Source organism: Nelumbo lutea, chromosome 1 (genome assembly GCF_056320005.1).
Source record: "Nelumbo lutea isolate HS-2025 chromosome 1, American lotus-T2T, whole genome shotgun sequence".
NCBI lineage: Eukaryota > Viridiplantae > Streptophyta > Magnoliopsida > Proteales > Nelumbonaceae > Nelumbo > Nelumbo lutea.
In genome coordinates, this window is record NC_142684.1 from 22,753,666 (window position 1) to 22,769,982 (window position 16,317).

General features: G+C 40.5%; 1 protein-coding gene across 1 annotated transcript in view; it reads right to left on the minus strand.

Annotated features, from left to right (window-relative positions):
• The window catches only part of LOC148873933 (uncharacterized), a 77,920-nt gene that overhangs the window by 41,484 nt on the left and 20,119 nt on the right, over positions 1-16,317 (minus strand). Inside the window, exons 10-17 of the mRNA XM_088948308.1 lie at positions 14,434-14,662; positions 13,436-13,524; positions 12,754-13,079; positions 4,593-4,970; positions 4,247-4,478; positions 3,909-3,965; positions 3,666-3,735; positions 3,067-3,155 (exon numbers count right to left, since the gene is read on the minus strand). Coding sequence (XP_088804434.1) covers positions 3,067-3,155; positions 3,666-3,735; positions 3,909-3,965; positions 4,247-4,478; positions 4,593-4,970; positions 12,754-13,079; positions 13,436-13,524; positions 14,434-14,662 — 1,470 coding nt within the window. The remainder of the gene's footprint in view (positions 1-3,066; positions 3,156-3,665; positions 3,736-3,908; positions 3,966-4,246; positions 4,479-4,592; positions 4,971-12,753; positions 13,080-13,435; positions 13,525-14,433; positions 14,663-16,317) is intronic.

A 16,317-nucleotide genomic window follows, 5' to 3' on the forward strand; every position in this document is an offset into this window, starting at 1 on the left:
GATTACTCCTGTAGAGAGTAGGAGATCGAACTGCTGGAGGCGGTGGCTGCAGGAAGGAGGCGGCAAGAGAGTATTCGCAGGGTGCAAAATTCTCTCTTCTTGTGATTTCAGCTCTGAAGACAAGAATGTGTTGGTTGCATATCAAAAGGCTGCCGCCCCCTCCTCCTTTTATAATCTTAAAGGGATCAGCTCCTAATCCCATTAGGAGTTGATAATGCAAATCATATTTGGATTAGAAGTCCCTTTAAGTGATAAGGGATAACCCTTATCTTATCTGTAGATCAGATCAGCCATCTCCTAATTTAACTAGGAGGCTTCCAGATCTAAATCTTATTTAGATCTTGGACTCTCTAAGTGGATAGGGTCAGGGCCCAATCCTATTAGGTGATCCATCTCAGAATTCGCCCCTTTTAATTGACTGATCAAATCAACCCAGTTCAAAATGGGCTTAAAGCCCATTTAAGGTTATGTATTCACTTAGCCTTCCAAACTGCTACCCAGTTGGGCTTCCTTGTATGGCATGGGACCCAAACATTGATCTACACATCAGCCACATGGGTTTGGCCCTGCCTTTATTACAAGGCCTGGCCGAATACACTGTTATGGACAGTGCACCCCCTGAAACCCATCTTATGGGCTCTATGGGCCCAACACTTACCCTAAGTGATCCCTGGGCCAAGCCACCTTGTAACACCTAGGGACTGTGGGCAGATGCAAGATTAGCCCATCAGGTATTATCCTCAATGGTCTTACACTTAACTTCTCAGCCCATAATGATCATACATTACCCGACAAGAGAGGACCTCTCCCTCGGCTGCAAGGAACAGTGTTGCACTCTCTGCTTATATGGATCCCGAGAATTAAAACCTTTTGCAAATCATTTTGAAACCATAATATATATACTTTTATATAAAATATGTTTTGCAAAACAAATCTCAACGATTGAAATTAGTTGCCGACAGTCTTGGTTTCCATCAGTGAGAGTGCATCCCCGATCATTACCTTTATCCGACAAAGGGGCTGATCATGTCACTATGATCACCCACTCAGATGAATTCTCAGACTGTCCCAACATATCTAGGTTTTGACCCCCGCTAAGGATCTCATTGAATGGTATATCAAAGACAACCCAATTCGACACCTAGTGTAGTATCATAATCGAGTCTAGGGGTCGGGTGTAACTTTCCAGTTTTGCCCATCAATCTCCAAGGTTCAGGGTAATACTGGAAATCTGGTCTAGTTCAAAGATTCAATTAATCCTACACTGTATGTGCCTAGGGTCTCATCCTAGCAGATGAGACAAGCCACCCCGACCGACTTGGTGGCACCACAGTGTCAACCTTGTCAGGACAGGTCTCCCCAGACCGACCCACTGGCTGTGAATATTCTAAACTAACACGAGTCTCATTAAGTGTCCAGTTTAAGGGTATTACACAGAAATATACCAAGGGAACATGAATCAAATATGCACTTTTATTCATTTACAATAAACTCATAAAGTACATCATCTTGATTGAAGTTAAGGGCATACAAAACTGTCTAACATAATTTTCACCATTAAGTTTAATTGAAATCATTTGCACACCTAGATAGTCTGAGGGGATCATCACACCAAATTTCTGATCATTACCACCATCTTCAATTGCTGCCATTGTGTCCCCCAATACTATTTCTAATGCTGAATTATCAACCACCAAACAAATACTGCTGTCAAGTCAACACTACAACAGTCTCCAAATCACTTATAACAGTCTCTCAACCAGTCACAATCAACAAACTTGATGAAAACTAGCATTCAGATCAAACACTTAATGTAAACTACCATTCAGACACATTCGGCTACCATTCAGATCAAAAACCTTGATGTAAACTACTGACAATTAATCACCATGACTATAACTCAAACAACCACACGAACCCTCTTGAAACTACTCAATAGAGGGTAAACACTACAAACACCACCACACGACTACTAGGGTTGTCACTCATGGTGACAACAGTATTAAAATGATATCCTGGGGCTGCCGCACCTTCCTAACACCTGTAATGAGAATTGCGGCAGTCCTGGAAAAAATAAAATATTGCTGCAGTCACCTAGTGGTGTACCTTATATTTCGCAGCCCAGAGAAGGAGAAAAAAGAAGGAAAGATCACAGGTCAGAATACTTGAAGCCACAGCCTTCTTCTCCTTTGTTTAGCACTCTGATACCATGTTTTAGCAATTCGTACCAGTCTTGTTCTGAGAGAAAGAAAGAGAGAATAATAATAAGAGGAAGAAGAAGAGGAAGCTGTCGAACTAGAGAGTGTAAACCCTATTAGTCGACCATAATCTATATTATATTGTAATTAGAGTACAAGGACAAAACTGCCCCTACTTAAGTATGGGACAAGTGAACTACAAAAGTAAAACCAGAATTGCCACATCAGCATATAACTTAAAACATAATAAAAAGACTAATCTACCCTTACTCGACCAACTCTAACATCATGAATAACAGAGCATATGGTAAATCTACTCCCATAGCCACAAAACGCCTTCTAATGCAGGAATTCCACAAACCAGCCTAATCATCAAAGCCCAGCTTGGCTGGACAGGCCCAACTATCTCTTTTAAACCCTAGGCCTTCCTTTTAGCACCACTCTACTCTCACTTAAGGCCAATGGGCCATGTAACTCAGCCCATGTTTGACCCAGTTTTATAAACCAGAAGGGAAGAAACTAGAAAGAATATTCTAGGAAGATACTTAAAAAGATATTTTGTGCTTTTTCATTTTATTTGTTATTCTTTTGTTGCTTGAGGTGGAAGCTACAACTAGAGTTTCCTGCAAAGGGAACCTTGTTTCTCCATAAATAGTTATTTTGTCTCTCATTTTAAGTTAGTGAAGGATGAATTATTCAATGAAGTTTGTTCCCTGATATTCTCTCTCTCTCTGTTGGTCCCAGTTATCTGGTTGGAAGTTGGGAGGGTTGAACAGGATATGGACTTTGGCCTTTGGCATTTTATAAACGAAGTGGCTACTGTCAAACTTGAACCTACATTCTCTTTCTTGTCTACCTAAGATCTTACCACTGTACCAAGCAGTGGTTCCCAGACGTTGGCAAGATTATCCATTGTTGCATGGACACAGACAAAATCCACAAAGCATGCCCAGGAGCCTGACTTGGAAAGACAGAAAACAAGGGCTCATTAGCATGTCTATGAGCAAGTACAAACTGTTGAGATTTAATCTCACTAGAAATTAAATTTCTTGAGTTTGATTGATTGATTACACAGCTTGATTTTCTTATTATTCCTTTTGGTTTTATAAAAATAGTTTTCTACAATTTTGGTTTTCTCATTAAAAAACTCTAATTTTCCCTTTTTTATTCAAGTCCCACATGGAAAAGTTACAAGATTTCTTTTAGATTTATATGTATGAACTTTCCTACACCCATTAGTAGCATATAGAGAGTGTGTAGACATTTTACCGCACAAAATGCATGTGTGCACAGCACAATGTGGCGTTTTAGAGGCACACTTTGCTCACAATTCACACACACCCACATGAACACATAGGGATGCAATTAGAAGGCTTGACCATGACCATTGATTTTTCACCTTTTCACCTAACAGACAAGATTTAATCAGGTGTGATCAACATACATATTTGAATTCCCAATGGTTACAGATTGTTAAAACAGTAATCACTTGTACAAGAGCCTCTTCAAGTGACTTTTCAAAGTGACTCTCCAGTATCTATAAATAAATGCAAGTTATAGGATATATTCCACACTAAAATTTTTCTTTTTGTAGTTGTTTCTCTCAATATGAATGGCTATTGTCATTTAGAAGATTTCTTTGGAGGAACTTCAACTTTGTTAGTTGTAGCTCCTTACTGAAGGCTCCATTGCATGCTAGAACATATTTGCCTGCAATCTAGCAGCAAACGCAGTGTATTTGAGTGGGGGCAAATAACGTTCTGTAGTCTAGTAAGAAGAAGGAAGAAAAAATAGAAAAGGATGAAAAAAGGAGAAGAAGAGAAAGGAGAAAAGAGAAGAAAGAGTTCTATTCAAAAGTACTATGGCTGGTGGCACCTAAGTTAGTATTTATACTTAAGGTGACAGCATACAATAAAAAGATAAGAAAAAGGCAAAATTACCCCTATGGCTATACATAACACATTTCAACACTCCCCCTCAAGTTGGAGCATATATGTCAATCATGCCCAACTTGTCACACAACTCATTATGACACAAGTAGCGTAGACCTTTTGTAAGGACATTTCTAGCTGTTCCTTGGAACTGATGTAAAGAGTGCACATTTCACCCTTCTCAAGTTTTTCTCTTATAAAGTGCTTGTCAACTTTAATATGCTTGGTCCTGTCATGAAGAACTGGGTTGGCAGCAATATTAATGGCTGCCTTGTTGTCACAGTAAAGGGACATTGAACTATCAACAGAGAAGCCCAATTCACCAATCAAATTTTTACCCAAAGCACTTCTGCAACCCCATGAGCTACAGCTCCATATTCAGCATCAGCACTAGATCTAGCCACTACACTCTGTTTTTTTCTTCTCTAAGTGACTTTAGTTTCCACCAACAAAGGTACAATACCCACTAGTAGACTTCATGTCATCAACCGCACCAGCCCAATCTGCATCTATGTAAACTTCCACTTTCATATGATCATATTTCTTGAACAAAATACCAGTCCCTGGATACTTCTTTAGATGTCTTAGGACTCTCTTTGCTTCCTCCAAATGGGAAGCCTTTGGAGCATGCATAAACTGACTAAAAACACCAACAACATATGCTATTGCCGGTTGAGTCATTGACAAGTAGAGGATTCTTCCTACTAACCTTTGAAACTTCTTGATATCTGTCACAGGTTCTCCAACGCAATCACCTAGTTTGTGATTTTCATCAATAGGGGAATCTGCAGGCTTTGCTCCCAGCTTCCCTGCATCTTGTAAGAGATCTAGGATATGTTTCCTTTGAGAAATGAAGATGCCCTTATGAGAACGAACAACCTCAATTCCAAGGAAATAATGTAATTGCCCTAGGTCCTTAACTTCGAATTGCACAGTAAGGGATTTTTTCACTTTCTGAATCTCAGAGTCCTAGTTCCCTGTAATTACTATGTCATCTACATACACGATTAGGACCACAATGTTCTCTTGGTCCCTCTTTACAAATAGAGTATGGCTAGGCTGACACTACTTGAACCCGATTTTCTGAAAATCCAAGTGAAATTTGCTAAACCAGGTCCTAGGGGATTGCTTCAGTCCATATAGGGTTTTCTTTAGTTTGCAAACTTTTCCTTCACACCCTTGTGCTATAACCCGGGAGGCTGAATCATAGATCCCCATTCAGGAAAGCATTTTTAATGTCCAGTTGATGAAGCTCCCAATCAAAGTTAACAACCAAGGATAATATGATCCGAATAGAGTTCATTTTAGCAACTGATGCAAAGGTTTCTAAATAGTCAACTCCAAATACCTATGTGTACCCTTTTGCAACAGAAGAAAAACAGCCTTTTGAAAAGAAATGATCGTTTAAAAAGTTGCAGAAAATCAAAAGAAAGTAGTAGAAATCAGGTTTCAAGAAGCGAGAAGAGGAAAAAGAAGGTGGTGGCAACTAGGGTTCAGAGAGAGATTTTCGAGCATAATCTCCTCTTACACCCCTAATTCCATTTCATTAAGTTAAACTCTAGTAATTTACAAAGAGGCCCCTAGTTGGGCAGAAAATTAAAAACATAACATAAGAAAGAATAAGAGCTTAGATTAAGGCCCATTACAACAAAGAACATAAAAGATAAAAAAAGATAAACAACCTTTGGGCCATTCGGCCCGTCTTCTTTACACTCCCCTCAAGCTGAGCATAGATGTCAATCATGCCAAGCTTTCTAGTATCAGGTTGAAGTTTAGCCTTTGGAATGCCCTTGGTGAGGAAATCAGCTAATTGTCCTTCAGAAGTGATGAAAGGTAGACACACTTCTCCAGAAGTCGCTCTTTCTCGAATGAAGTGTCTATCAACTTCAATATGTTTGGTTCTATCATGTTACACTGGATTGTGAGCAATATTGATGGCAGCCTGATTATCACAGTATAACATCAATGGCTTATCATGCTCAATACCCAGTTCCTCCATCAAGAATCTAAGCCATAGTAGTTCAGAAACTCCATGAGCCATGGCTCTGTATTCAGATTCAACTGAAGATTGGGCAACAACTGATTGTTTCTTGCTTCTCCAAGAGACAATATTACCTGCCACCAAGCTGCAGTATCCAGAGGTAGATCTTCTGTCATCAATATTTCCAACCCAATCAGCATCTGTGTAGGCTTCAATGTTCATATGACTATGCTTAGCAAATAGAATTCCCTTTCTAGGGGAACCCTTCAAATAACACAGAATCCGCTCTGTTGCTGCCATGTGAGTGTCCTTGGGAGCATGCATGAACTGACTAATGCAACTGATAGCATATGCAATGTCTGGTTGAGTCATGCATAGATAGAGAAGTTTTCCAAGTAGCCTCTAGAAGACTCCCTTATCTTTCAACAATATTCCATTTGAAGCAGAGAGTTTATGACTCATATAAATAGGAGTAGCAACTGGTCTAGCACCCATCTTCCCTATTTCAGAGAGTAAGTCAAGTACATTCTTTCTCTGAGAGATAAGGATCCCATCTTTGGATCTAGCAACTTCTACGCCAAGAAAGTATCTCAATTCCCCTAGATCTTTGATCTCAAACTCTGTATTAAGAAAAGATTTGAGATCATTAATCCTTGATACATCATTACCAGTCACAACAATATCATCAACATACACAATCAGGTAAACTGCCAAGGATCCTCTCCTCTTCACAAAGAGGGTATGATCAGATTGAGTTTGTACATAGCCAAATCTAACAAGGGCAGCTCTAAACCTTTCAAACCATGCCCTAGGGGACTGTTTAAGTCCATAAAGAGATTTCTTCAGCCTGTAGACCTTCCCTTTCATATCTATTTCATCCATCCCTGGAGGAAGAGACATATAGACCTCCTCATGTAACTCTCCATTCCGAAATGCATTCTTTACATCCAGTTGATAAAGTGGCCAGTCTGAGTGTGCAGCCAGAGATAACAAAACTCTCACAAAAGTCATCTTGGCAATAGGAGCAAAGGTCTCCAGATAGTCAATCCCATATGCCTGTGCATAACCTTTTGCAACCATCCTAGCCTTGTACCTTTCAACAGTGCCATCAGCATGATATTTGATGGTAAAAACTCACTTACAACCTACTGGATCCTTCCCTTCAGGTAAATCAACCACTTCCCAAGTGTCATTCTTGTGCGGGGCATCAATTTCTGTTCTCATAGCATCCCTCCATTCTGGAATAGTAAGAGCTTCTGACCCAGACCTGGGAATTGGGTTAGAAGCAACAGAAGAAATGTATCCAAATAATAAAGGAGAGAACAAACTATAAGAAAGGTGTTTGCAATTGCAATGTGCAACACACTTCCTTTTTCCTTTCCTAATAGCAATAGGGATATCAAGGTCAAGAAAGGATGACTCCAAAGGGGCTGTATCAGTACCTGTTGTCTCTTCTGTGACTAGAAGTGCATGAGGCTCATGTGGTGCAGGGGAAACAATCTACTCCTAGTTCTCTACCATTGGTACAACCTGAGATTAAAAAGAGGATGAGGAGGTAAAGGAGGAGGGATAGGAACACTAGAATGAGAATGAAATAACTGATCCTCCCTTGACTCAATTGAAGGAGGAAGAGTCTCAACAAAAGACTTAGCTGGGACAGAAAGGGGGAGAGTAAACAACTGTGACAAATTCTCCCCCTTTGGACAATGCCTCTCCCGAGAAGAATCATGAAAGGAAGAGAGTTCGTCAAAGGTGACATCCATTGAGACATACCAAGTGCCAGTCTTTGGATCAAAACAACAATAACCCTTTTGTGTGGGGGAATAACCAAGGAAGATACACTTGGGGACTTTTGGTTCAAATTTATGTCTCTAGATACTTGGAATATGTACATAACAAGTGCAGCCAAAGACACGAAGCGGAATAGGAAAAAGATCCTTGTCCAGATGAAGAAGACTGAAGGGAGACTTAAACCCCAAAACCTTGGATGGCATAGGTTGCAGTGAGAACATCACCCCAAAATTTTGTAGGGACATGTGAGGCAAATAAGATACTTCTTGCAACTTCAACAATATGCCGATTTTTTCTTTTAGCAACTCCATTTTGTTTTGGGGTCCTAACACAGGAGCTTTGGTGAATAACCCCCAAATTAGTGAGATAGCAGGTCAGGTTTTTCTCAAAATATTCTTTTGCATTGTCAGATCTGAAAATTTTAATTCTGGTATCAAATTGGATTAGAACAAATTCATGGAATTGCCTCACAAGTTTGGGAACTTCATCACGGGACTTTTATTACTCAAAGGAATGGAGAAGAAGAGTGCACAATATGGAATGGAGAAGAAGATCTTTTATTACTCAAAAGATAACTACTTCTACAATGTTTTAACAATTCACATGACTTACAATGAAAACTGGACAGACTAATTCCCTTAAATAGTTTTGGGAATACATGACTTAATGTAGAAAAAGAAAAATGACCAAAACGAAAATGACATAACATGACTCGATTGATGGACTCTGTAGATGTAGACCCAAAAGCAGCTTTTCTAGGTTGTCCATGTCTCTGTCCAGGAGTGTCCAGTAGATATATTCCATTAGCCTCATGGCCACTCCCAATCACTTTTTGAGACTCCAGATCTTAAAAAACACAGTAGGAAGGAAAGAAGGTTACACAACAGTTCAATGACTTAGGCTACTTACAAATAACAAATTTGTATTTAACTTAGGTACATGAAGAGCAGAAGGAAGTACCAAGGAATCTGTAGCCTTGATGGTTCCCTTGCCGTAGATAGGGGCAAGAGAGTCATTGGCTAGAGTGATTTTGTCACGGCCAGGAAGGCAGGAAATTGTAATCATTCATGGATAGTGGGAGATGAGAAAAACAGAAAGAGAAGGAAAGGGAGATATGATTGAGAGAAAAAGAAAACTGTCTCTAGCTGTCGCCAGTTCACTATTTATATTAACTTGATAAAAAAGAATAGAAATTACAAGTATGCCCCTGGCGGCACACCCTAGAAACAAACTAATAAGAAAAATGGAAAGATAACTAACCGACAATATCTTAAGAGGACAACCTACTAACAACAACTATAAAGTAACAATTAAATAAGCCTTACAACACTCCCCCTCAAGTTGGTCTGAATATGTCTATCATGCCCAGCTTGTCACATAACTCATTGTGCCGCGAGTATGGAAGCCTTTTTGTGAGGACATCAGCAAGTTGATCCTTGGAGTTGACATAAGGGATGCAAATTTCTCTTTTTTCCAATTTTTCCCCTATGAAGTGTTTGTCCACCTCAATGTGTTCCTCTCATGTAGGATAGGGTTGCTGACGTGTTTATTGCTGCCTTGTTGTCACAGTAAAGAGACATAGGATTATGAACAACAACTCCAAGCTCCCCTAGAAGATTCTTTAGCCAAAGGACTTCAGCCACCCCATGTGCCATAGCTCTATATTTAGCTTCAGCGCTTGACCTTGCTACCACACTTTTTTTTTTTTGCTTTTCCAAGTCACTAGGTTTCCTCCCACAAATGTACAATACCCACTCGTGGACTTTCTATCATCCACAGCACCTGCCCAATCAACATCTGTAAAGACTTCCATCTTTAGGTGATTATGTTTATTGAATAGTAGACCTGTTCTGGGATATTTTTTCAAGTATCTAAGAATTCTCCCTGCTGCCTCCATGTGTGGTTTCTTAGGAGAGTGCATGAATTGGCTTAGAACCCCAACTGAATAGTCGGGTCATGGACAAATAAATCAGCTTTCCCACTAACCTTTGGAACTGTTTCACATCTTTCAGAGGTTCACCATCACAATCACCCAACTTGTGGTCAACATCCATGGGAGTATCTGCTGGCCTTGCACCTAATTTGCCTGTGTCCTGTAATAGATCAAGGGTGTATTTCCTTTAGGAGATAAAGATACCCTTTTTGAGCGGGCGACTTCAATCCCAAGGAAATACTTCAGGGGATCTAGATCTTTCACTTCAAATTTAGATGCAAGGAATTGTTTCAATTTTTGTATTTCTGAACTCCAAATTCCTGTAATGATGATATCATCCACATACACTATCAATACAACAACATGTTCCTGACATCTCTTCACAAAGAGTGTATGATGAGACTGACATTGTTTAAAGCCCGTCTGCTGAACCGCCATGTGAAACTTACTGAATCAAGCTCTGGGTGATTGTTTTAAGCCATAAAGAGACTTTCGCAAATTGCACACCTTATTTTCACTTCCCTTGGCACAAAATCCAGGGGGTTGAACCATGTATACTTCCTCCTCTAAGTCACCATTCAGAAAAGCATTCTTTATGTCCAGTTGATGCAATTCCCATTCAAGATTAGCAGCTAATGACATGAGAACCCTAATTGAGTTCATCTTAGCTACTGGAGCAAAAGTCTCATCATAGTCAACCCCGTACACTTGTGTGTACCCTTTGGCTACTAATCTTGCTTTGTACCTTTCAATTGTTCTGTCTGCCTTGTGTTTAACCATAAACACCCATTTACACCCCACGGGGTCTTTCCCCTTCGGAAGATCCACCAATTCCCAAGTTTGATTTTTGTGAAAAGCATTAATCTCCTCCATGGCATCTGTCCATTCGGGGCATTTTAAGGCTTCTACAATGTTTTTTGGAACAGGGATGCAATCAACTATAGATAGGAAGGCTTGGTATGAGGGGGAAATGTGATCATAGGAGACACAATGGGTAATGGGGTGTTTGGTAGTGCATGACCTGACTCCCTTTCGTTGAGCAATAGGAATGTCAAGGTCATCCACAATAGGAGTAGGGGTATCGGTAGGTGCAACAAGGATTGGACTTACCTCCTGGGAGTCTAATGGTGTCGGTTGCTCAATGTTTGGCTACTCCACATCTCTATCACATTGCTGATCTCTACGGTGTGTACGTTGGAAGACACGAAAGGGAGCAAGGTCTGGAATAGAAGGAAGAGATACTTGGTGGACCTGAACCTGCTTCTCCTCTTCCACACTACTACTCTCCCCCTGAGGAGAAGCAGGGAAGAATGGCTCAGACTCAAAGGACACATCCATAGACACAAAAAACTTATGACTAACGGGATCAAAGCACCGATACCCTTTTTGAGAGGAGGGATACCCCAGAAAGATACAAATAATGGACCGAGGGTCTAACTTACCTGGAGATGGGAAAAAATCATGGACAAAGGCACGACAACCAAAGACTCTCATGGGAATGGAAAATAAAGGGGACTGAGGGTACAATAACTGATGAGGGACCATGTAGTTCAGCACTTTGGAAGGCATGCGATTGATGACATAAGCAGCTGCAAGTATAGCATCCACCCAAAACCTTTTTGGGACATTCATGTGTAACATTATCCCGTGAGCTACCTGAAGGAGGTGTCTGTTTTTTCTATCTGTAACACCATTTTGTTTTGGTGTTCTGGTGCATGAGCTCCTATGAATAGATCCGTGGGAAACAAAGAACTCATTGAGTTCACCATGGAAGTATTATTTTGCATTGTCGGATTGGAAGATCTATATTTCAACATGGAACTGCGTAAATACCATCCTCTGGAAGTCTTTCACAATCTTTGAAACTTCGTCTATACTACGCATAGGAAATACCAATGTATAGCGAGAGTAATCATCGATCAATGTGATAAAGTACTTATATCCGCTCTCAGAGATTACATTAGTAGGCCCCCATACATCAGAGTACACAACATGAAAATGAACACTTGATCTTTATTACTTGAGTGAAAAGTTGTTTTACATTGTTTGCTCAACTGACACGTTTGACACTGGAACTCTGACACTGAACATGACTTAAATAAAACCGGAAACAAAGACTTTATTATTTCAAACGAAACATGACCTAAACGACTATGCCACAAAAAAATTTAACTCTTATTTGACTGACTATGTGACTCTGAGGATGACACCGAGAGACCAGCTTTGTTGTCGAGAATGTAGAGACCATCCACTAGGCTCCCTCTACCAATCATCCTCCCAAAAGTTAGGTCCTGAAAAATACATGAGCCAAGAAAAAAGGTTACACTACAGTTTAAAGAGCTTGTGATACTACTAATTGAAAGCAAATTTATAGGAAGTTGAGGGACATGCAATACACAATTCAGGTTAAGGCCATGGGGAAGAGATATTGATCATTGGCCTGCAATGGAGAAAAATGAGCCATCTGCAAGTCTCACTCTATCCCTTCCTGACAAAAGGCTATAAGTCTGAAACAAGTTTGGCTTACCGGTCATGTAGTTGGAGGCCCCTGAGTCAATGATCCAAGGGGAACCCATGGGAGTGACATGGAATGTAGAAGCCGTATTACCTGATGTAGAGGGAGTACCAGTGACCGAGCTATCCATTTGTCGCAAAGCCCTACCATAAGACTCCAGGTGTTCTCTGAAGGAATTCATTATATCTTCCTTGGGGTCAGAATTATTAAGGTGGTCCCAGGTAGTACCGGCAACCTGAGTATCTTGGGTTGCCACATGTGCTGGATTTTGTGTTGTGTTCATCTTCTTCTGACCTTGACCTTTACCCTGTTCTTGGTTCTTCATTGCCCACTTGGGTTTCCCGTGGATGTCCCAACATGTGTCACGTGTATGCCGTGAACGCCGACAGTGGGTACAAAACAACTTGTCTTTATCATCAGTCATCTTAGTGTCACTTTTCTTCCCCATGGAGTTATTATTCATCGCAGCCAAAGCAACTTGTTGCTCCCCCTCAGTTGTAACCATCACACTCCGCCTACTTTCTTCCGATTGAGCAAGGGAGTATACCTCATGAACCGATGACAACTCTTTGCTTCCTAGGATTTGAGCCCTCAGAGGTTCATAGGCAGGGTTCAGTCCCAACAAGAAGGTAAACACACATTGCTGAGAGACCAGCTTCCTGTAGGCCTTAGCATCATCATCATGTTTCCACTCTATAGCCTGATAATATGAAGACAAACTACGGTTTCCCTGTTTATAGGTTGAAGATTCAGCTTGTAACTGGTAAACCTTGGCATAATGCCTTTGCTTAGAATAGGTAGTTTTGGCCTGTTCCCAAATCTCACTAAAGGTGTCTGCCCACATAAAGTTCTTCTTCACATCAGGTTCCATGGCTGCAAGGAGCCAAGACATCACCAAACTGTTTTCTTGGTCCCACCTATCATGTCCAGCTGTCTCACCCTTGGGTTCTTTCATCCTTCCATTTATGTAACCAACTTTTCCCCTTGCCGTTACATAGAGTTTTACACTTTTAGCCCACTCCAGGTAGTTCAAACCATTTAAAGGGGTAATTGGCATGAGAAACATTATGTTTCCACCTCCCATACCAGCTGTGCTGCGGGTCGGTGTAACCCCGATGAAGTTGATTCATAATTTGCCATAGAATACTGCTGAGAATAGTCCAAATCCCACACAACTACACAACAGCCACAAGCAGAATACCAACCCTCAAGAAATTTACTTCTGGGATGTGAGGAAGAAAACAAGAAACTGCTGAAATCAACTCTGTGATGGTTCAATCATTAAACTAGCCCGGTAATCGGTCCAACACAGCCAAAGCAGATGTTACTATCAGTCCGACTACAGCCTATACAGTCTAACAATCCAGCATCCAAACGAATATATAGAACCAAGGAATAAGGCCTTCACACCATTGGCCAAAAAAAACAAAAAAAACAAGAACACGCCTATCCAACACCTGTACGAAGGTGCCAACTAGAAATCGACTTCACAACATCGAACAGAGAAGAAAGGGAGTCTCTATCAGCATCACCCTTCTTCGACTAGGGTTTCCTTGATATTACGACCAAGGAAGAACCCACAGGAGGTGCCGCCAGTAATCTGCTAGGGTTTCTCTGTCATCCACGTCCAAGAATTTAAAGAAGGAAAAAAAAAAGTTAAGCAGGTTCAAAACAAGAGGGACTGAAATTCTTTTACAGCCCAAAAACTTGCTCTGATACCATGTAATCATTCATGGAGAGTGGGAGACGAGAGAGAGAGAGAAAGAGAAGGAAAGGGAGATACGATTGAGAGAAAAAGAAAACTCTCTGGCTACCGCCAGTTCACTATTTATATTAACTTAACAAAAAATAATAGAAATTACAAGTATGCCCCTAGCGGCACACCCTAGAAACAAACTAATAAGAAAAAAGGAAAAATAACTAACTGACAGTATCTTAAGAGGACAACCTACTAACAACAACTATAAAGTAACAATTAAATAAGCCTTACAACAGAAATAAATCATAAGAAACAAACAAAGTGGAAAGGCTGGTCATATGATCAGAAGCACCAGAATCAATAATCCAAGGGATCCTATGATTACCTGAAATAGTTGCATGATTGACAGAAGCCCGTATACCTGAATGAGAAAATGCAGAAGAGGTTGAATTTCTTGGAGGGCTGGAAAAAGAGGCCACACCCTCTAGATGACTGATCATCCTTCCAAACTTCTCATATTCTGTCGTCATAGCTGCTAAATGCTCACTAGCAGTCATCTCTTCAGTTAGGCATCTGTCACTATCTGGACCAGTAGAAATATTGACACTCCCTACCTTCATATTATCAAACTTCTTTTGAAATCAAAGAGGAAGAAGCTCAGGATGCAATCTCCAACACTTTTCTTTAGTGTGTTTTGGTTTCTTATTGTTGAATGGGCCGATTTGTGTTTAGTTTATTTTCTTTTAAATTAAGAAGTTGTTGGGCCTTGGGCCTATTAGTTTTTATTTTTAAAAGAGTTATAACTATTTAGTTTGAGTTTCCGCCCTACTAAGGGCATCTTTGTAATATCTCATATTTAAGTTAAATATAAATAGAATGAGGGGCTGGCGGCTAGGATTATGACACAATCCTAGTTGGTCTAGAGTTTCTCATCAGAATCAGGAAAAACTGGAGAAAGGGAAAGAGTCTTATTTTTGTTGGACTTCAATTTTGACCTAGGTAGTGACACCCTAATTTTTTAGGGTTCCTTGGAGTTTTTTATAAGGGGCAATTCAAGTCCCACGTGGTTTGGAGGCTCCTAGAGAGGGCGGTTGCTTTTTCTCTCTCTTCTCCCATCCCACCGAAAAGGAATCTTTCATGGGAAGAAAGTCTAGGACACCAGAGGAGTGTCGTTGGTTCCAGAAGGTGTTTTGTTTGTTCTTGCTGCATTTTTTATTTGTTTCTATACCCTTTTGAAAAGCACAAGAGTAGAAAGAGGGACTGGAACTAGGAGAGGGATAGACTGGAACTGGGTTACTTCTGAATCAGAGGGATATAGCTAGTTCCAGTTCAGCCGCAAGCGGACAACAAGGTACAGGTAGCACAGGTGGAGCTCACTCTACCTCCTTTGCCCACACAAGTAGTTCACATGTCACTGCAAATATTTTTCTACTTCAAGTAAGGAGAGATCTCCTTGGATTATAGACTCTAGAGCCTCAGAGCACATGACCCACTGCTCCACTATTTTCTCCTCTTACCAGCTCTGTTCTAGCAGAGATAGGGTCTCCATAGCTGATGGATCCCATGTTCCTATTGCTGGGAAGGGATCTGTCAAGATTAATGATTCCATTTGTTTACCCCTGTCCTCCATGTTCCTAGATTGAGCACTAATTTATTATCTGTTAGTAGTTTAACTAAGAATCTGAACTGCTCAGTAATTTTTTCTCCTGGACGCTATATTTTGCAGGATCTGGATTCAAAGAGGACGATTGGGAGTGGTCGTGAAGTGAATGGAATCTACCTCCTGGATGCTCTTCCTCTTCACCAAAGTAATCATGTTTGCAGGGACAGTGAGTCAAAATCTGTGGATCAGATTATGCTTTGGCATAATCGTCTGGGTCATTTGTCTTTTTTTTCGTTGAGTTCTTTGTTTCCAATACTGTTTGAGTTTGTGAGTCTGTCATGTTTGAAGTGTGAAGGTTGTGAACTTGGAAAGCATTGTAGACACTCTTTTAAACCTAGTAATAAAAGATGTTCTTCTCCTTTTGATGTTATTCATTCGGATGTGTGGGGCCCTTATCATGTTCCCTCTATGGGCGGCTATTGCTATTTTCTCCTGTTTGTTGATGATTTCTCTCGATATTCCTGGATTTATCTAATGAAATCCCGCGATGAAGTACTATCCTTGGTGAGGCAATTTCACCAAATGATACTAACACAGTTTGGAACGAGAATAAAGATGTTCAGAGCTGACAATGCTAGGGAATATTTTGAGAGATATCTTGCCTCA